Source organism: Pseudonaja textilis, chromosome 1 (assembly GCF_049901715.1).
Source record: "Pseudonaja textilis isolate UNSWEBS1 chromosome 1, rPseTex1.2, whole genome shotgun sequence".
Lineage (NCBI taxonomy): Eukaryota > Metazoa > Chordata > Lepidosauria > Squamata > Elapidae > Pseudonaja > Pseudonaja textilis.
In genome coordinates this window covers 5,159,752-5,182,490 of record NC_141990.1, presented here as the reverse complement: position 1 = coordinate 5,182,490, position 22,739 = coordinate 5,159,752, and the positions used below count along the sequence as shown (strand labels likewise).

Here is a 22,739-nt window from a genome sequence, read left to right as displayed (position 1 = left end):
TTAAGATTTGTTGTTTTATTAAGGTACTGGTAGAACATAGTCCTTGTTCGAACAGCTTTAATCATAAATAAAATATGGCTAATACACGATTCCTACGAAAGTCATTAAAGTTACTGGAATAAAATTTTCAACCGATCCCACCCAACATGTTATTAAATCATTCCGACTAAACTGACCTACTTCGTTCGTGTTAGGACAACACAATTAACTTTCAATAGCTCTGTTAATATGCTTGGCATTCTTAGGAATGCACTGTTCCAACGTTTTAGTGATAATCAGGAATGTCAATTTTTTTTCCCCCTTTCCAAAAGCGGGGATTGTTAGACACACGTTTCATCCCGTCAAACCAACTTTGACATTTGCGCAATACTTCCAACGTGTTAATAATACTGGTGACTAAATATTTAGTCCTATCGTAGAGCTTACATTATAAGCCAAATTTGACATTTGCGCAATATTTCCAACGTGTTAATAATACTGGTGACTAAATATTTAGTCCTATCGTAGAGCTTCTATTATAAAGAGAAACCGGGCCTGGTTAATGGGCGCTAAGAACCCTTGCTAGCGGCATTGTGTTTGTGGGTCCTTTTCGCTCTGGAGCGAACCAGCCGATTCTTGGAAAGAAGTCCAGTTTCTTAACCATTCTCCAGTTTTCCTAGGCAAGGGAAAGGGCCACTTGAACTATCCTTTTTCAGTTTGCCGCACTGAACTTAACGCTGCATAGCTGTTTTTCTGGCTTTAACTGTTCTAAAAAGAAAAGGAAATAAACCCCCCAAAGTTGCCTTTCAATATACAACAGTGTAGTTAATGTAAACACAGGACAGGTAGGGCTACTTTATGAATCTAAAGGTTCTAATTTGAAAGTGATTTATATGGAAGCAGGGGAGGGCTAGATGCTGTCCGACCACTGAGGTCTCTTCCTCTTAAGGACGTTCTCTCTCAGCCAGGGAGAAATATCCTCCTTGGCTTGCTTTTTTGTGGGTATCTCTAATTTGCTTAGGAGGAGACTAGCAGATTGTGCTTTCTCAGGAAGTACGCAGAAGTCGGAGTAGATTCTAAAGTGCTGAGAGTGATTGATGGCACTTCAGGGTATAAATATTTTAACCTTCCTTCTGTGCAAGTGCAGGGCAACTGAAGTGGATTAATCAGCAACCGGATAAACGTTGCATGCAGTCCTCAACTTAGAACCATTCGTGGAGCGGCCATGCGAGGTTACGTCAGCACTGGAATAAGTGACTTGCAGCCCCGAGCTCACCTGATCCAACGTTTGGGCAGCCAGCAGATACGTACCACAGTCGCAGCATCCGGGCATCCCGTGATCGCCACCCACAAGCAACAGAGAAAACTTTTTATCTGCTTAATGGCCACGTGATTCAAACGGCGGGGTTTGCTTAACAACCATGGTCGAAAAGGTCAGAAAATCAGATGCAGCTTACTAAACCAGCTGCCTTGCTTAGCGATGGCAACGCTGATCCCAATTGCGGTTGTAACTGGAGGACTACCTGTATTCTAATTCCTGCTGCAGAAGGTATTCCTCCTAATTCTATCCAGTTTCTATCAGAGGGGGATTAAAGGAATCCCTTTGTAAGTCACAGTGGATAAATTCACAAGCCGGCTCCCCAGCGGCCTCCGGAAAGGCAGCGTCTCTCTCCTTAACCAACTGCTACTGCTTCTGTGTTCTTACACAACCGATGCAGATTTGTGTGAACTTGAGAGATACTTCAGACCTTTATTGGAAAGATTTCAGTATGCAAATATCAAGCCACTAGTTAAAATACAACAGATTTACCACACACTTTACAAGACGACCAACATTAACACGGTTAAATACCTATATTAGTTGTTTTTGCTTTGTTGTATATTTTCACCAGCTAAAAGGATCAAAATACAAGATACTGAACATTAAGATTAATCGTTAATTTAAAAGGAGCTTATTGCTTACGTCAGCAAGCAGCAAATGAGGGCGCAGGAGTTGTAACTGAAGGGAAATTACTTCCTATTTTACCAGTGGCAATGAAGAAAAAAAACACAGCATGTCACAAAGCACGTTTTTTTTTTCCTTTTTGTTTTGTTCTGTTTTTTGTTTTTATCTCTTAAAACGCCTAGTGTCATAGAATCAAGCGGCACGAACCAGAATCTGGAACAACTACTTTTAAAATATGTCATTATTACCACGTTTGGAGAGGGAAAAAAATAAATCGCCTCACAAATGGAGTCTACACACTTTTTATCACTACGTGAGATGAAAGAAATGGACACGCTCTACTTGTTTGTAACAATATTTTTGTACTGGATCACAGTAGGAATCCACTGACCGGCTCTTTCCTGCAGGGTCAAACATGGCGAGTAGCAGGTAATCCACCTATCAATCCACAGGCATGAAGTTTTAACTTTGTAAACACGAGAGAGAGAGAGAGAGACAGGTGTTCCACAACCAGAACCTTCCAAGGACGCCTCCATTTTGGGAAGACCATCCAATACTTCCATGGCACCTCCGAACTTGGTCGTGTCTCTGGAGAATTACTTTTGCGTGTTGCATTGAAGACAGCAGTTGGATCTATCACTCCTTGACTGATATGAAAGTTTTTCAGACAAGGTAGCCCTTGTACTCATCTCCTTGTCACCCTCTACGTTACGTGATACACCTAAGCTTGTAGTTGCCAAATAACAAACAAATGGTTGGTTCTCCCTCCCATTCCATCAGTACGCCTAAAGTAAAGGCTATTAATCTCATTTCACGGCATAACACTGTTTTCCTCTCGTGTAGCGTTTGTCGCCCTTGCAATTTTTATGAGGCGTGGACTTCCAACTCCCAGAATTCCCCATCTAGCATGGCTGGCTAGGGAATTCTGGGAGTTGAAGTCTACATGTCTTAAAAGTTGCTCGGGTTGAGCATCACCGCTCTTCACAAGGTGTGGACTTCAATTCCCAGGATGGCTGGAGAATTCTGGGAGTTGAAGTCCACACCTCACAAAGTTGCCAAGAGTGAAAAATACGGCTCCCAATTATGGCATCCGTCACAATTTCCAATTATGATGTCTAGATTTTAAGGGTTGCAGTTCCAAAACCTCTAAAGGGTGTCTAGTTAAGGACTACCTCAAATATATTTCTTTTTTTAAAAAAAATCAAACCGTCAAACCACGAATCAAAGTTCAGAAACATTTTCCGTAACTATTTAAATCTGCACAAACCGCATCATGCACTGGTTAATTTTACTGATCAGAATATTGTGGAATTTGGGTGAGTTTTTTTTTTTTAAGATCGTGTAAGTGGTGTTTTCAATATTTTAAGTACCTAAAAGACACCTGACATGTTTTATGTGATTCTGTTAGATCCCAGCTACCTAGCTTACGTGAAAATTAGTGTTTGTTTCAAGAATGTTTTACTCATCAGGTTTAAAATAAAAAAATGGAAGGCAATCCTTGGACTCACCCCGAACCTCTTCACTGGCAATTTAAATCTCCAAACCTTTTACATCATTTTTCTAAAGTTGCTATAGTCGATGGCCACATTCATACTTTATTTCTTCGTCTGATTACTGCTCTGGACATCCCTAGTAGGTAGCTTCATTTCCTATTCTCACAGCCTCTTCAGTTGAAAATGCAAGAAATTGGAGCAAAAACGGTTCCGACACGCGATTATTTCTAAAAAAAAATAAAATTAAAAAAAGATTACAACTTCTTATCTGGGAAAGCAGAACTGATGATAAATCGGCGATTTAAATGAGTTTTCAATAGGACAGTGTGAATTGTATCTGAACTGACTTTTACCTCCGTTTGACACCTGAGTTAAAGGATTGGGAAAGAGAGCACGGTCGCTTGAATCAGCCGCAAAATGATGATAAATCTTGAGCTGTTTTAAGTATTATTATTACTTCCCCCCCTCCCCCCCCCTGTTTAAAAGGCTAAACTGTCATTAAGGAACCCTTCCCTTCCCAGAAGCCCAAACAAGTTAAGTGTGATTTCAGCACAGTTTCGATTTTAGCGGCAGGAAAATTACCTTTTTTCAAAAAAAAAAAAAAAAAACCTACAAAAGCTCGCCATGGCATTGCTTCCCCTTGCCCCATCTCCTCAATGGGAGGGAAAAACAATTAAAAGATTAAATACTTGAACTGCATCTGAAGGGTTGGGAAGGGCCCAGGTGCTAGATTGAACCTCCCATATGGCTTTTTAACAGCAGACCTGCAAAACAACCTGATAAGATAATTTTTGCTCTATCTGATTAAAGAAGCCCGAACCCCAAGGATTCCTTATACGCCTTCTCACTTCCTCCTCTCCTCCACTTACAAACAAGCAAAAAAAACCAAAAAAAAAACCCATTGGTTCTAGAAAGTCTTTCTGAAAATATTGCTCCGTAGACTTCTCTCATAATGGGTTTTTCTCTCATTATTATTTTTTTGCAAATTCTTTTTTTTTTTTAAATGGCACTTTCCTGTCTTGTCCAGCGAGTCCATAAGAATATCCAGTTCCCACGAAGAAATGAAGCTACTACACAAAGAGTACATACAGATCCGTGTGAGAGTATGTTGTTTATACATGAGAGAGAAATTGAATGTGTCCACGAAGTTTGCTAGGGAGACTGGTATGCCAATCCTTCGTTTTTGTTTTTCCCAATTTTTGAAGACAAACGCTTGGATGTATTTACATGAGAAGAGACTTCCGCGATATCCTAATTCTGAAACACTCCCTCCGAATTACTTCTAATTATGTGAATGTCTAGCCTATTGAAGAAGAAAGGGAAAAAAATACAATGGAGGGAACATGTTATTTTTTACAGCTCCACAGCAACCATGGGTCTGGTGGTATACAGGGACTTGGCCTTAACATCAAGAAAATACTCTCGCCGTGACCTTGATGGCAGCCCAGGGAAACTTGCCCAAGATGGCTTCTTAGAAACTTGTTCCTACGGCCATTTACGTGGTTGGGTGAGCAGAGGGTTAAACCTTCCGGACATAAAAGGGACCTCTGCTCGAAGAGAAACCCATTGAGCTTCGGTTTCAGTCTAGCTAACCGTTGCCACCGCTTGGTGTCGCAGAAATGAAAGTGAGAGAAAATGGAAGCTTTTCTTCCCCACGACTTGAACCACAAGCCTTCGGGCCCGGCGGGGATCGGGGCCTCCACCAACACCACGCTGCACTCCCCTGGGGTTGGAGACCCCAAGTTCGCGGAGCCCCGGAGGGCGTTCTGCTCCTGGGGAGAAACCTCGTCCCTTCTCTTGCCGTCTCCCAAAACGCCTTGACTCAAAATCGCCCTCTTTGGTACGCCAGCACTGAAGACTTGATCTGGAGAAAGGCGTTTGGCGCTGTGGAGTTTGCCCGCTTCTGTTTTCCTCAGGTCTAAGCAGCCAGGCTCTTCCAAGATGTTGATGGTGGAACCGGCGCTCAAGGTAGTTCTGTCTGTAAAGGAATCCACTCTGCCGTCGTAGCCCAAATCGGCAGGCGCCGAGACCTGGTGCTGAGGCCACTGTCTCTTGCAATCTCCCTGGTTCTCTTTGTCGTCACCGCTGTCCTCTTGCCCGCCTTGGAAAGAGTTCTCGGTCCACTCGGATTCCTCGTCAACACTGACAGCGGCGCTCATGTCTCTGAGAAAGACCACAATGACGGTGATGTTGTCACTGGAGCCGGCATCTCGAGCGGAAGCCACCAACTTGTGGGCTACCATGCTGCTGTCCCCGTTGTTCTCCTTCAGGTGGTCGGCCACCACTTTCACCGCCTCGTCGGGGTTCACCGTGTCGTAGAAGCCGTCGCAGGCTAGAATGAGGTAATCCTCTGATCCATCCAGCACTGTGGATCCAGAATCTGCATCTCCACAGATATATGGCTTGTGCTCTGCATCACCTGGAACAGGTAGATTTAAAACAAAAACAAAAAAAAAACAGATTTAGGCTTCTGACACATACCCGTTAAACCACGGGTGTCAAACTCAAGGCCCGCGGGCCAGATCCAGCCCATTGGGTGCTTAGATCTGGCCCGCAAGGCCACCCTGAAAACAGTGGACTGGCCCACAGTGCCTCTGCTAGCAAAAATAGCTCCATTTTCACTGGCAGAGGGTTGCAGGAGGCCATCACAGCTGAAAACGGAGCTCGGGAGCCCATTTTCGCTGGCAGGGTGCTCGGGCCACTACAGGCGCCCCTGACATGAGTGACGAAGACCTGGCCATGCCCCCCAAGGTCAAACACAACCCTGATGCAGCCCTCAATGAAATCAAGTTTGACACCCCCCGTTAAACCATCGATCCGTGTTTTGCTTTTAATCTCTAGCGTTTTCCGATGCTTTACTTGGCTCTGCTCCAAAAGTATCGAGACATAGACATTTTCATTCAATTTGTGGCTGTAGCACTTCCTGACTACCAGCAATCCACATTAACAACTGTGTATTACTGCAAAAGGGCACAACAGGTAGGTAGCATTTTTCTCCTACCAATGGCTCTGGAGACAGACAGACTTCCGTTGACTCGCCACGCTCCAAACCAGACCACACAGCCTCCAAGGGCCTCGATGCGTTTCTTCTCATCCTGAAACGGAAGACAAAGCACCCGTTGGTTGAACTTCCTGCTGCTGCAGTGGAATCTACCTTAACTCCTTAGCATTTACAGTACATCCATGTCCTCAATTTTCATCTCAAACAAATTAGTCTATCTATTTAAAAAAACCCTCCCTTTTTACGACCCAGTAATCCCTTAATTCAGGGTGGAATTGGCACGACTGGATGGAGCTGTGCTTTTACTGGCTGGATACCGTTCCTGATGCCACACAGAGTTTGCAGCAGATTTTTATTTTTTTGCACCCTAGGAGAAAAATAGCCACTACCCAGCATTGAACTCTCAACCTTCCAAGTGGGAGGCGAGTGCCTCCACCACTAGGCCACCATGCCATTCTATCTCTATCTCTCTCTCTCTCTCTCTCTCCCTTTTTCTCATCCGTTTGTCTGTCTGCCTGCCTGTTATCTACCTACCCACCTACCTATCTCCCGATCTATTGTTCTATATCTATCTACATCTGTCTGTCTATCACCTATCAATCTAACTCCATGTATCATTTATCATCTATCTCATCTATCGTCTATATCAACTGTCTCTCTGTCTATATATCTATATGTCTGTATCATCTATTTGTCTTACTATCTCATATTCTATATACTGCCTGCCTACCTCTATCTAATCTCTCTCTCTCTCTCTCTCTCTCTCTCTCTCATCTCTCTATCTCTTCACCTATCTATCATCTATCTATTTATACCTATCATCTATTACATTTTGGAACCGCCCTTCTACCTCACATGGGGGATTCTGGGCAGTATACAATGAAATATTAAAACACAAAAACATCATATAAAAGTTAAAAAGGGGCAAGGATGGTAAAACTGTTAAAAATTAATTGAAAAAATGGGGAACGCACCAATCACAATTTTCTTTTTTAAAAAATCCCATCTTTTGCCAACCAGTCCCAGGGCTGCGTGTTCTACTGTGCCCTGAGCAAGGAAGCCTCAGAGCCGTGTTTTTACGCCTTCCCAGAAGACCAGGAGAGTGTTGTCGGGGGAGGGGGTTAACCTCACTTCTGGCGGGGGGAGTGTTCCACAGGACAGGGTCAATTACAGAGGAGGCTCTCTTCCTCGAACCCACCCCCTCCCAAGTCTGAATTCTTTAACTGATGGAGTCTGCAACATCCCTTCCCACCTTGACAGGTTGGTACAGGCTGATGTAATGGGATGAAGACATTCCACAGGTAGCCCAGCCCCCTGCCAATCAAACAGGCACCCAGTATAGGCTATGGAGCAGAGGTGTTACATGCACCCTTCTTTTGGGTACCCGAAATTGCCTCTGTGGCTCCATTCTGTACCAGCTGAAGCTCCCAGATACTCTTCAGGGGTAACTCCACATAGAGCACGTTGCACTAGTCCAAACAGGAGACGATTGGGGCGTGAGCAACCAAACCAGAGAGCCATCCCTATCTAGGAAAGGGCATTCATTCACTGGCACACCATACCAGTTAGCGCAGGGGTGTCAAACTCAAGGCCAATGGGGCCAGATCTGGCACGCTGGGGGTTTAAATCTGGCCTGCGAGGCTGGCCTGGAAATATCAAAGGACCGGCCCGCAGTGTCTCTGCTGGGCAAAATTGGCCTTGGCGGGACGGGGCGAACTCATGTGGCCTCCCTGCATCCTGTTTTCGGCCCTCCCTCGCCTCCAGCAGCACTCTGTCGGCCACAAAACTGGCCACGTGGCCAAAAACTGGCCTTCGCACGGCCTGTTTTTGGCTGGATGAGTGCTGCTGGAGGCGAGGGAGGCCGAAAATGGGCCCCGCAGGAGCCTTACAGGGTCTCTGCAGGCTCATTTATGGAGGGGAGAGTGTTGCAGGAGGACTTGGAGATCGAAAACAAGGGGCGGGGGAGGGGGGGCTGTGCACTGTCTCCCTGCACCCTGTTTTGGCCAGCAAAGTGCTTCAGGAGGCATCCATCCCGTCTCTCCGCCCGCTCCCTGCGTCAGCCCGGCCCGCGGAGGAGAACTACAACGCTGATCCAGCCCTCCAAGAAATCCCGCTTCACACCCCTGAGTTAGCGAATGCAAAGACGCCGCACACACCACACTGGGCTGCTGTCGGCCAAGTCCCCATGTTCTACGAGGGGTTTTGTAGTCCTAGAGGCGACTCACCTCCCGGTCTGGCTTATGAGGCTTCATCAATTCTACCGCCTGGCCCCTCTTCACAAGCATAACTTGCGAGTCTCCCAGCCAGGCCACGTACAACATGTTCCTTCGGATGAATGTCACGACACCTGTGGTGCCACATCGCAGGCTCTGGGAAGAGAAAACACAACCGTCGTTTGGACACACTTGACAAAACGGAACCCTAGTTCGGGCTCTTCTGACACACCCTGACCAAGCCCACACTTGGACAAACAGAATATAAACCAGCTTCTTTGTGTTCCAGGCAGTCCTTGACTTACAACAATTCACTTAGTGGCCATTCAAAGTTACAACGGCACTGAAAAAAGGGACTCGGAGCCCGTTTTTCACACTTACGACTGCTGCAGCATCCCCGTGGACACGGGATCCAAATTCAGATGCTTGTCAAAGTGACTCATATTTACAACGGTTACAGTGTCCCGGGGTCATGGGATCCCCTTTTGTGACCTTCCGACAAGCAAAGTCAATCGGGAAGGCCAGTTACACTCAATAACTGAGTTCCTAACTTAACAAGTGCAATGATTCGCTTAACAACCGTGGCAAGAAAGGTCGTAAAAATGGAGCAAAGTTCACCTAAAACCATCTCACTTAGCAACAGAAGTGTTGGTCTCTGTCATCGTAAGACGAGGACTACTTGTGCAGTTCTATATATTTTTGAAGCCGGCGCGGGCAATACGAGATTTTTTTTAACCAAACTGTTTGAAATACTGACGTGCATTTCTAATGGGGACATCCTCAACGCCCAGAGCAAAACCATTGTGAAAGCTGTCCTGACACATGACTTAAGGAAAGAAAAGAAAAAATGAGAGCGTCCGTGGATATGTAAATTGGTAAGTATTAATACGAAGAGTTATTTTTGTTCAACCTTTCTATTAAAGGAACGGACAGATAACTGGAAAAGTCTACTGGCTTTTGCGGTGATCAAAGCCACCCAAAATAGCTTCTGCTTCAGGCAAAAATAAAGCGTTAGGGATTTACTCAGAATAAGAAATATTTGAGTCGATGAATTCTAGAGCCATGTGAAAGCCAGGGTGAGATCAGTTTGCCAAAGGAGAATGACCATATTTTTCAGAGGATAAGACACACTTTTTACACACACACACACACACACACACAAAGTGGGTGCAAATGTCTGTGTGTCTTATACAGTGAATGCTTGCTGAAGCCCCCACCCACCCGCCAGCCTCCTTGCAGCAAATAGCAAACAGCCTATTTCAGCTTCAGCACAGCCGGATTAGCACAAGCAGCTGACAGTCGGTTCGATCGACCTCCCGACAGTCAGCTGTTTCAGGCTGCAGGGATTGCCGTCGCCTATTGCTGCCTCTGTGCACTCCGTTTTTGGCATCCGCGCGCCCCATTTTCTGCCCATTCTGATCCCCGCTGCCCGGAACGAGCCGAAAATGGGGTGAGCGGAGGTGGCAATAGGCAATGACAATCCCTGCAGCCTGAAACAGCTGATCGTTGGGAGGCCAATTCAACTGCTGAAGCTGAGCGGGCTGTTTGCTATTTGGTGCAAGGAAGCAAATCGCTGGGAGTCAGAGGCAGATTTTTCCTCCCTTGTTTTCCTCCCCAAAAGCTAGGTGGTACTTTGGAGTGTCTTATACTCTGAAAAATATTATAGCTTTCTATGCCCAAGCTTGAAATTCGAGGTAGGCCATTTGGCTTCAGGTAAATAAATAAAATATTGGCAGATTTCCTTCCAAACAACTACAGGCAGTGGTATAATGGGTTCACTTAACCACCACCACCACAAAAAAATGTCATAAAACGGGAGGGGTACATGAGTGTTTCCGATTATGAATGATGAACGTATGATGGAAATTCCAGCCTCCATCATGGGTAATAAGTCGAGGACTACAGGACAGGTGGTCCTAGGCTTATAACATTTTATTTGGTGACTGTTCAAAGGTACAACGGCACTGGAAAAAAGTGACTTATGACCATTTCTTTGCACTTCTGACCACTGTAACATCCACCTGATCACATGATGCAAAATTTGGTTGCTTGGCAATTCATTCATATTTATGACAGCAGCAGTGTCCGGGGGTCACCTGTTCCCCTTTTGTGACCTTCTGACAAGCAAAGTCAATGGGGAAGCCAGATTCACTTAACAACTGTGTGACTAATTGAACAACTGCAGGGATTTGCTTAACAAATGTGGCAAAAAAAGTCGTAAAATAGGGCAAAGCTGACTTAACAAATTTCTCACTTAGCAACATACATTCTGGGCTCAATTGTGGTTGTAGGTCGAGTTATCCTCTATGAAAATGACTCTAGGTAAGGAATACAGTGGCTCATATGGTTAGGATGCTGGGCTGGAGGTTAGCAAGCCCGCGTTCGAGACCTGTACGCTGCTGCCTGCTGGAGTGAGCTCTTGTCATTCGCTCCAGCTCCTTGACAGAGACATGAAAAAAATCCCGCACGGGCATCGCTTAGGCAGCAATGAAGTCATTAGCTAATCCTTTCGATCCAGAAGTATCTTAAACCAGGGGTCCCCAACCTCTTCAGAACCATGTTGCAAAAGCAGGTCAGTGTGCGTTCGTCGTGCAGCTCCACCTGCACAAACGACGGGTAAGCGCATGTGCACGCAAAGCTCCGTTTGTGTGGGCGGTGTGTGCGCGTGCCTGGCCACTTGCACAAACATAGCTATACACATGCACCACTCACGAGAAACCATCTTCTCTGCCCCACCCTGCTGCCGGCCCACTAAGCCAGAAAAGTTGAGGGGGGAGTGGCTGCCTTAAATGGTGCCTCCGATAAGAATGGAACCGGGGGTTCTAGATCAGGGGTGTCAAACTCGCAGCCCGTGGGCCGGATACGTCCCATATTGGCCACGCCCACCCCCGGTTTAGTGAAGGGGGGGAAAAGCTGGAAAGAGTTTGAGACCCCTGTTCTAGATTCAGCCCAATCATAAACCAGAGCTGTCTGAAACCCACTGTCAGCGTTCCAGCAAACCTCCATTCCAACCCATAACTCCCGAGACAAGACATCTCTCTCTCAAAGTTTCCTTTTATTTGGATAGTAACTGGCACATCTGCAGAATCCCGAATCTGAAAGTTTTGGGTTTCCTTGCAAAAGTAAAAACTACAAATTCACCCCCTATAACTGTGATGGCGAACCTATGGCACACGTGCCACAGGTGGCCGTTTCTGATGGCATGCGAGCTGCAGGCAAACTTACCACACTGTGCATGCATGCGCCTCAGCTGATTTTCTGTAGGCTTCTGCAGGCTTTGCAGGCCGAAAACCAGGCCCGTTTTGTCACTTCCTGTTTTTCCGAAAATACCGGAAGCGATGAAACAGGGCTAGCTTTCAGCCTGCAAAACAGAAGCCTGCAGAAGCCTTCCTCAAGCCTCTGGGAGGCCAAAAAAGGCCTCAAACCAACCAAAAATCAGCTGTGAGGCGCAGTGCAGGTAAGTGCAGGCCAGCAGAATAGGTGGGTGGGTGGGGATTGCGCACGCATGCGTACGGGGCGTGGGGGGATTGCACATTGCCTTCTGGGTGCTTGCACGTGAGTGCGAGCATACAAGTGCACGCACAATTTTTGGCACAGGAGCCCCAAAAGGTTAGCCACCACCACCCTAGACCCATCACCACATCACATGGCCGAAGCGCCATCCGTCCCAAAGTAAGACTTCCTTTTCACTATGTGCAACACTACATGACCTTGAGCCAGCAAAAGAATTTTATTTTGTCTAACTAGGTATACCCAAATGAACTCCCCCCCCCCACTCCCACTTTCCCAGGCTCAACTGTGGCAGCATGGGAGCATCGGATCTCAAGATGGCTTCCAAAGGTGACACCCATGTCCCGCCCGCCCGCTCGCTCAACTGGAGAATTCAGTTCACCTCTCTGGCTGCCTTCTGCACAAAACGTTCGTCCGTCACCCGGAAGGCTTTGCAGAGGGCTTCAGCCGGGTCGTGCTGGAACGCTTCTTGGTGCACCAAATTCACGTGCAGGTGAATGGAGGCGTAAATGGCAGCGTCCACTCCTCCGTGGCCGTCGAAGACGGCAAAATAGGCCTGCTCCCCTTGATCCTGCCGGTCAGAGGAAGAAGAGCAAATCGAAAGAGAGAATAAGCCCAGGGCCAGCAGCTTCAGCCACCAGGTGATGCAGAGGGCCTTTTAATGAGAAAAAAATTTAAGTCCAGCTGGAACCAACTAAAAATCATGCGTGGGGGAGTTAGTACTCCAGTAGTGGGATAGGGGATATGGAAACTTCCCAGTGGAAGAATCCAGACCACATGTTAATAAGCTCCACTTATGCTGATTTGTAAGGGACACGGTGGCTCGGGGGCTAAGATGCTGAGTTTGTCGATCAGAAAGGCCAGCAGTTCGGCGGTTCGAATCCCTAGTGCCGTGTAACGGAGTGAGCTCCCGTTCCTTGTCCCAGCTTCTGCCAACCTAGCAGTTCGAAAGCATGTGAAAATGCAAGTAGAAAAATAGGGACCCCTTTGGTGGGAAGGGAACAGCGTTCCGTACGCCTTCGAAGGCATTTAGTCATGATGGCCACATGACCACAGAGACGTCTTCGGACAGCGCTGGCTCTTCTTCGGCTTTGAAACGGAGATGAGCACACTGCCCCCTAGAGCCAGAAATGACTAGCACGTATATGCGGGGGGAAACTTTACCTTACTCATACCTACTCGCAAAGATCTAGTCAACAGTCAGCACTAAATTGGCACTAAGTAAATGGAATTCAAGAGGAATTAGGCTTAGACCGCTTGTGGGAACATAATGATTCTAGGCTGATTACTCTCTTCACTCCTACCCCTCCACCCTCACCGAACCAGGTTCTGCTACTCCTTCTCCTGCAGTCTCCAAAGCACCTGAAGGCAGAACAAATAGCAATGGAAGGAAATTAATCAAGGAGAGAACCAACCTAGAACTAAGGAGGAATTTCCTGATAGTGAGAACAATTAATCCGTGGAATGGCTTGCCTCCAGAAGCTGTGGGTGCTTCAACATTGGAGATTGTTAAGAGACTTTGGTCCGGAATGGTCTCCCTGTGCAGGGGTTGGACTAGAAGGCCTCCCAAGTCCCTTCTGACTCTTGTTATTCTGATGAGACGATAGTATAGAGCATTGAACTCTGGGAGTTGAAGTCCACAAGTCTTAAAGTGGCCAAGGTTGGAGACCCCTGGTGTAGTGGAATGTAGTCTGGATTCCCAGGAGGAGGGGCTGCATTCCAGAGGACCCAAGAGACAGCAAGGTTTAGATCGTTTGGTTGGGAGGAAGAGGCTCAAGACGCTCTCAGAATATCCTTCTATTGATGTTGTAGCCTGCTTTAGTTTGGCAAGTTTTCCATCTATATTAATATGTTTATTTATGAGGAAAATTTATATGGCTTCCTAACTCACCATGACATTTCCACCCGTTGCTTCTTGTCCTGTCTTCAGGTGCTTTGGAAAATAGGTTGGCCCTTCTCCGCTTTGTGGGAGCTCCTCAAATATTGGAAGACTGCTATCGTGTCACCCCTTCTTTTCATTAAACTAGACGTACCCAATTCCTGCAACGGGTCTTCATATGTTTTACCTTTCAGCCTTTTAATCATCTTTATTGTTCTTCTCTGCGCTCTTTCTAGAGCCTCAACGTCTTTTTTTATATGAAGATGACCAAAGCTGTTTCCATTATTCCAAGTATGGTCTGATTCTATCCCTCTGTCGATGCAGCCTAGGACCGTGTTGGCTTTTTTTTGGCCACTGCAGCACACAGCTGCCTACTATTTCAGGATTAGAGTCCTTCAAATATAGTTGAGGAACAACGAAGTAAATTGCTTTGGAGTAACTCAGAATATCTTTCTCGGTTTGGGAGCCTGACATCGAGTGTGGAGTTCCTTCATATATATATATATATATATATATATATAACTGCAATGAAAAGCACTCTCTTGGCACCCATATATATATATGTGTGGAGTTCCTATATATGTGGAGTTCCTTCATTCATATATATATATATATATATATATATATATATATATATATATATATATAAAACTGCAATGAAAAGCACTCTCTTGGCACCCATATATATATATATGTGTGGAGTTCCTATATATGTGGAGTTCCTTCCTTCATATATATATGAATGAAGGAACTCCACATATATAGGAACTCCAATATATATATATATGGTGTTAAGAGAGTGTTTTTCATTGCAGTTAGGCAATGAAAAACACTTTCTTGGCACCTATCTGGATTCTACCCAGGGTCGATAAAATTGATGGTTATTTTTAAACAAAATTAATGTATTTTTTAAAATTTAAATCAGATTGTTTTTTTGGATCAAATTTATTTTAATAAAATCTATCAAAAGTAAATCTAAAGATAGTTTTCTATTTAAGATACATTAATAATTTAGTTTATTCATTTAGTTAATATTAGTTTATTCACGAAAGGGAGCTTAAATTAGATAGCACGAGGCTGTAGATCATAGATCTCCAAACTTGGCAGCTTTAAGACTCGTGGACTTCAACTCCCAGAGTTGAAGTCCACAAGTCTTAAAGTTGCCAAGTTTAGGGACCCCTGTTGTAGATTCTGCAATATTTACATTTTATGGTAAACTCATTCAATGAATCCGAGCTCTGCAAACTTAAGATAACTGCCTTCATGCATTCACACACTTTCCCAGTGGAGAGGACAGTGGCTCTTTAAAAAATGTGACTTAAATCGGGTTGATTTAAATCACACCTATTTAAATCGAGTGATTGAAATCGATTGAAATCAAATCCACCCTTGATTCTGGCTACCTAGGGTTTTTTTTTTACCTCCAGGTTGAAGAGGGTGTTGAAGTCTGGAATGCAGACGTGTTTGTCTTCCATCTTGCGTCGCATGTTCTTAATGGCGTGGATCGATGTCTCGTAGTAACGAAACGGCTTCGTCTGCAGCGGGAAATCCTTCACCCAGGCGCTGCAGATATCGTGAAGCTTGGTGAACACGGTGCGGGCCAATTTCTCTGTCTCCACCTCTGTAAGGAGAACCAACACTATAGTCAGAATGAAGAACTTCTTGTTGAGATCCAAAAGAACATTTAATACCAGGAGTGTTAAATACCTTTTCTTTTGATGTTTTACTGAAACGTAAAGACACGGGAATTGCCACCTTTCGTTTAGCGGCTGTTTCCCACGTTACAAAGGCACTGAAAACAGTGACTGACAGTTTTTCACACGTACAACCATTGCAGCTTTCCCATCAAGTGATCAAAATTCAGATGCTGTGGATGACCCAAAGGGGCGTAGGAGTCCCTATCTCCAGCTTTGCCCCCAATGTCCAGTCTACCTTTGGAGATAAACTCTCCCAAGAACAGCCTTTGATGGCAGGAAATTCAGTCCAAAACAAGGTACAGCGGTGTGAAAAAGTCCTGCACGCGTTACGGTTTACAGTGTATGACATTTTTTTGGATTAGGCCATTGATTTTAGGATATTTTATGCTATGCAAATATTGTTATATTTAAATAAATACTGGTAGTTTTTAAGTGAAAAACATAAGCTTTTTGCAATTCGGTGCTGTTTGGATGGGGACTGTGAATTTTCTTGCACGCTCACAATGCATAAGGAAACAGATTAACTGATGCATACGTGTTGCAATTACTAAGGCCGATGCTAGTGTTTTGTTAACATTTTTATTGTTTGTAGCCCTGAAAAGGACCATTTAGGTAACCAAACATGGTTACTAATACAAAATTGGCCAGCCCTTAGTGCTTATCACCAGCTGGCATCGCTTCAGCATAGACTGCATAAGCCTTTCCACGTGATCTTTGTGACAATGTGGTGCCAGGCTACAATAATGGATTCAGTCAGCTCCTCTTTGGTCTCGGGATGCTTCTGGCTTATTTCGTAACTAATCTTGGCCCACAAGTTCCCAGTTGGGTTCAAATCCGGGCTGTGAGCTGGCCAATCCAGGAGTCGAACACCATATGCTCTTTCATCCACTGCTGGACGGATTTGGCTCGATGACAAGGAGCGTTGTCATCCTGGAAGTAAAAGGCCTTCCCTACAAGTCGCTGAGCTGAAGGAAGGATGGTTTTTTTTTTTCCAGGACTTCAATATAACTGCTTGGAATTCACGATTCCCTGTACAATTTGTAGCAATACAGCCTGAGATCATCACGTGCAATGGATGCTTCACAGATAGATTCATGCAGTATGGCCTAAATTCTTCGGCTGGAAATCTTCTGACATACTTATTGCACTGATTCCCAGTCAAGTAGAAATTGCTCTTGTCACGGAAGATGACCTTGGCCCACTCTTCATGGGTCCACTTGGCTTACTTCTTGGCCCATGCACGTCGACGAGAGCGGTGAGAGTCTGCGCGCAAAGGTTTACTTGGAGCCCTGCAGCCTTTTGGCCCCCTGGCAAGCAGCCTGCGACGCACTGTGCTTGTGCACGCTTTTACAGCACAGGTTTCACCCCAAATTCTTGTAATCTGAGGTGAGGTGAGCTTCCTGTCAGCCATCGAAACGCATTGCAGAGCCCGATCTTGCTGTTTTGTTGACTTCCTTGGTCTTCCAGAACAGAGCCTGTCATCAACTAGAACCACTTATTTGGTATTTTTCAACCTCACTGCTCACTGTGGTGCGATGGCATTTCACTCTCTTGGCTATTTCGGTACAGGAGTAACCTTTCTCCTCATGAAGCACAATGATGCGATGCCGCTGCTCAGTGCTGGTGAAAGCAAAGGCCTTCATCCTTGCCCGCAGCCAGAGTTATATTAAATTTCCCAATGCTTTTCATGCCTATTTATAGTCAGAGAGTATGACAGCATTGATTGGCTCATAGATTTAGCCTCTGGGCATTTTGATTGGTCAGCCACAGCCCGCTGCCGATTGGCTACTTTCGATCCTAACATGCTCGAAAATTCAAGTTGTGTTTGTTTTAGCACATAAACTCACTCAAAACCTTTAAAAAGACCTTGGTTATATTAATAAAAATTATGCATCTCAATCTGACTACAGAAATTTTCATCAGAAGTACTAATTTTGCATGGTCTCTATGAGTGAAAAGTTGATTAAACGTGTAAATACAGCTTCAAAGTGAATGTGTGCAGGACTTCTTCACACAGCTGTACACACAAACTGTAACTTCAAATCCAAACAGACCAAACTGAAGTAATTAGTTTGGCAGGGCAGGAGCAGGAATTTCAAACTTAAAAGCACGGCAAAACTCACACTGTTGGGAAGATGCCAGGAACACAGATAAGCCTCCACGATACAAGATAAAACTCACTTTTGCTCCCAACAGCCTGCTGCACATAGTTTGCCTTTTTTATACACTGTGTTCCCAACTGCAGCTAATGAAGGGAATCAGGGCCCTTTCCTCCCCCGTAAGCCATGCAACCCATGTTGCTCCCTTCTCCGTTCCTCCCTGCGTGCCCTGGGTTGAAGAGGGGGTGGGCCTGGGTCTACCTCTGAACTCCCTCTCCCTTGTTCTACCTCTCCCCTGCTCTGCCCAGCCGGACTTTGCCCTTCCCCAGTTTTGTCCACAGCCAACGGAGCCACACTCCCACCCCCTGTCAACTGTTCTGCTTCCTCCTCCGAGTCAGAGTCCAATGCTTTGGCAACTGACTCCTATTTATGATGGCTGCAGTCTCCTGTAGTCATGTAATTATTATTTTTTACGGCCTTCCGACAAGCAATGGGGAGGCCAAAGTTCTCTTATCAACCATGTTACTAACTGCAGCAATTCACTTAACAATTGTAGCAAGAATCACAGTTGTAAAATGTGGAGGAAATCTCATTTAGCAAGTGTTCCGTTTAGCCATAGAAATTTCAGGCTCCATTGTAGGTCGTAAGTCGAGAACTTCCTGCAGAAGCATGGGTCTTAGGCATCCTATTGCAACCTTGTCTGAAAAAAAAAGTATAGGGTCTCCTGCTTGAGCAGGGGGATGGACTAGAAGACCACCAAGGTCCCTTCAAGCTCCGCTCTGATTGGTTTTAATGGTCTAAATCCCACCCAGAAACTGGTAGAAGGAATCTGCAAATGGGAAATTAAAAATTCCAACATAAATCAGCATCTTCTTTTACTGACCCCCATAATCTCTTGAGGGGTGCAGTCTGGAAAACTGAATGGAGCTGAGTGTTTACTGGCCCGGATGCCCTTCCTGTCACCAATGCGGAGTTTCATTCAGCAGACACATTCTCATCGTGCCCAGAGTGTTGCGGTTCGCCGGCAGCAGGTGCAGACAGGTGAGGTCTTGGAGAGCGAGGACTCAGATGAGGGGCCTGCGTGTGGGATGCAGGGATGGGGCCAGGACCATTCAGGGAGTGGAGTGCTGCCTTCGGAGATTGTGGAGGCTGGCAGCAGTGAGGAAGAGGAGCCTGAGGAGCCTGTGCTCAGCACGTGTGTGCACAGGGCTGCTCGTAGGAAAGAGCAGCTGCAGCAGCACGGGCGACTCAGGAGTAAGGCTGCAAGGAAATGGCCCCTCCCTTAAGAGATAAAAGCCAGCTGAGAAACGATAGTTCTTTGCAGGAAGCAAAGTTCTTGCACTTCAAGCCTTCTGGAAGTTCGGAATATCTTGGTTGGTGTTTGGCGACTCTTTGTGTTTGAAATATTTCTTGGCAACTTAATCTAGTGCTTTTGGCAGCACCTTGGCAAGGCTAGTTCTTACCAGAGACCATTAGTTTTAATAGCCTTTTAACCGTGAATGAATGGAATTTGCAGAGAAGCATTAAAAGGTTTTGCTTTTATCTCTGTTTGGTGTTTGCTTCCTTGGAACAAGGTTTGGGTCAGAACACAAGAGAGAAATACCTGCCTCTACCTAGGATCCAACGCCCAGCCTCCTGATTGGAGGCGAGAACTCCACCTCCAGGCCAACACATCAAATATTCCAACATAAATAGGGTGAGAATATTCCCTTCTGATTAAAAAAAAACTTGGTTAGAGTAAAAAATTTCACTCAGCGGATTGAATCCACGGTGAGCGGCGCTTTTGCCAAACTCATTCATTCGCCTGTACGTTTTTTAAAAAAAAAATTCTCACCTCCCGAAACCGGCAAGCAACTTAGTGTTAATGAGTCACTACGTTTTTGCACAAAATTACAAAAGACCGGCACTTCTCTTTGACTTTTGAAACCGCTTAGTTTTAGCGTGGTCCTCTACTTACAACCATTTTTTTTTTTGCTGATTGCTCGAACTTACAATGGAATTTAGGATCTTTTTTTTTTTTTTCAGCCCGTACGACTGTTGTGGCCTCCCTTATGGTCCTGTGGTCAAAATTCAGACACTTGGCAATTAATATATAATAAAAAAATAACTAAAAATGAAAAAAAAATGTATTCAAACGCTTGGCAACTGACTCATATTTATGACGGTCGCCCCCAGGATCACATAATCACTTGAGACTTTCAAGAAGAGATTGGACTCCCATATGTCAGAAATGGTGTTGGGCAGTGATGGCTAATCTTTTGGGCCTCCTCTGCCCAGAAGGCGATGCGCGCCACCCCCACGCCACCTACGCATACATGCGCAATCCACCACCTACTCCCCGCCCCCCCCTTATGTGCACTGTGCTGATTTTTGGCTGGTTGAGGCCTTTTTCGGCCTCCCAAAGGCTTGAGGAAGGCTTCTGCAGGCTTTGGCAAGCTTTTTAGCCGAAAACTAGCCCCTTTCGTCACTTCCTGTTTTTACGAAAATACCGGGAATGATGAAACAGGGCTAGTTTTCGGCCTGCTAAGCCTGCAGAAGCCTTCCTCAAGACTCTGAGAGGCCGAAAAAAGGACTCAAACTGGCCGAAAATCAGCTGTGAGGCGCGCACATCTGCAGTGTGGTAAGTTTGCCTGCAGCTCGTGTGCCAGCACAAATGGCTCCGCGTGCCACCTGTGGCACACGTGCCATAGGTTCCCTATCACGGGTGTAGGGTCTCTTGCTTGGGCAGGGGGTTGGACTAGATGACCTACAAGGTCCCTTCCAACTCTGATTATCTCTTCTCTGTTATCCCCTTTTGTGACCTTCTGACTGGCAAAGTCAGCGGGGAAGTCAGATTTGCTTAACAGCCATGTGACTAACTTATCAACGGTGGTGATTCACTTAATGACTGTGGCAAGAAAGGTCGCAAAAATGGGGCAAAACTCAATGAACAAACGACTCGCTTAAGAATGGAAATTTTGAGCCCAATTGGGGTGGGATGTCGAGGACCAAATGTACAAGAAGAAAATTTTTGTCTCGCCAAGAAAAATGATAAAATGGGACAGAACCTATTTAACAAATGTCTCACTTAACAACTTAAATTTGGGGCGCCATTGTGGCTGCATGTTGAGGACTAGCTGTATATAGTCTGAAAAGAAGTTTCATCCGGGCTTAAAGGTATAGACCACAACTTTAAGACAAGAAGCAACAAACGGAAACTTATCAGGGAGAGATTCAACCTAGAAATAAGGAGAAACTTTCTCACTGTCAGAAAGTTGCCCTTGGAAGTTGTCAGAAACGGTGTAGTGTCTCCCGCTTGGGCGGGGGGTTGGACTAGATGACCTACAAGGTCCCTTCCAACTCTGTCTGTCTGTTAAAGAGTGGAGTGGAATGGAATCTTTAATTAGAATTAGAATAGAATAAAATAGAATAGAAGTTGTGGGAGCTTCATCACTGGAGGCTTTAAAGAAGAGACTAGACTGACAGCTATCAGAAATGGTGTAGGGTCTCCTGCCTACAAGGTCCCTTCCAGTGCTGTTTGTCCGTCTGTTAAAGAGTGGAATGGAATGGAATAGAACAGAACAGAACAGAATAGAATATATGGAATGGAATGGAATGGAATGGAATAGAATAGAATAGAATAGAATAGAATAGAATAGAATAGAATAGAATAGAATAGAATAGAATAGAATAGAATAGATACTGGAGTGTAGAATGGAATAGAATAGAATAGAATAGAATAGAATAGAATAGAATAGAATAGAATAGCAATTAGAATAGCAATTAGAATAGCAATTAGAATAGAACGGAACACAATGGAATGGAATGGAATGGAATGGAATGGAATAGAATAGAATAGAATAGAATAGAATAGAATAGAATAGAATAGAATAGAATAGAAATGCAGAAGAGAGAATTAGAACTAGAGAGACAAGCGGGTAAAAAGGGGAGGGAGAAGAAGAGAGGGAAGAAAGAAAGTAAAAGAAGTTTTAAAGGACAGAAACAAGATATGGAGAAACGGCCTATTTAGAGATAATGGGTGAAACTTTAATTGAAAAATGGATTCTGCAAAGGTACATAAGATAGTATTGTTTATATTAGAAATAGAAATAATTTTAGAAAATATGAAACAATGTATGATTAAAATGATGGATAAAATAGTTATTGTAATCTAGTGAAATGTTTGTTAATAAATAAGTGAAATAAAATGAATGAGAGAATTGAATTAGGAAAGAATGGGAACATTTTAATTGTTTAATGTTTTATAAAATATAAGGGAAGAGAAACAGGGGAAAAAAAATTAATTATGGAAAGCTTATAAGTGTTCCCAAGGAAGTATGATATTTAATTGAAAAGTAATGTCAAAGATGTTAAGACTTCAAGGAATATTAATGATAGAACTGAATTGGAATGGAATGAGTGTTTTAATTACATATATTTATAATCACTTTTTAAGAATATAGTGTGTATTTTAAGAATGTACCAAGCAGAATTCGATTGGAAGTTATGTATTATATTGAATGTTATAACCTCAAGGTATATATTGAAGCTTAAATAAGAGTTGAGTGGATTAAGTTAAAAGATATAAAGGTGTCATACTCCAATTACAGGAGAAAATGTGTTTAATGAGAAAAGAAAATATGAAATTGAAACAGGACAAAAGTATAAATATAATGATTCGAATTGATATGAGATAATTAAAATAAAATTGAGAAAATTAAGAGAGGAGAAAAACTATGTAGAAAATGTAAAACAGTAATAAGGTATGGAACAGAACATAAAAAGTGAGCATGAAATTGAGTTTGTGTCTGTATGAAGAAGTGTAACCCGGGACCATGCTATTTTCAAAAAAAAGATGTTTTATTTGTATTATGTTTTTTTGTGTGTGTGAAAACCCAAATAAAATTTTCAAAAAAAAAAAATGGTAAAGGTTCTCCCGCTTTG

At 44.4% G+C, this 22,739-nt stretch overlaps 1 protein-coding gene across 1 annotated transcript in view; it reads right to left on the bottom strand.

Moving 5' to 3' along the window:
* The window catches only part of PPM1E (protein phosphatase, Mg2+/Mn2+ dependent 1E), a 108,665-nt gene continuing 85,926 nt past the window's right edge, over nucleotides 1-22,739 (bottom strand). Inside the window, exons 3-7 of the mRNA XM_087924947.1 lie at nucleotides 15,442-15,641; nucleotides 12,524-12,712; nucleotides 8,644-8,787; nucleotides 6,419-6,512; nucleotides 1-5,836 (exon numbers count right to left, since the gene is read on the bottom strand). Coding sequence (XP_087781073.1) covers nucleotides 4,764-5,836; nucleotides 6,419-6,512; nucleotides 8,644-8,787; nucleotides 12,524-12,712; nucleotides 15,442-15,641 — 1,700 coding nt within the window. The 3' untranslated portion in view covers nucleotides 1-4,763. The remainder of the gene's footprint in view (nucleotides 5,837-6,418; nucleotides 6,513-8,643; nucleotides 8,788-12,523; nucleotides 12,713-15,441; nucleotides 15,642-22,739) is intronic.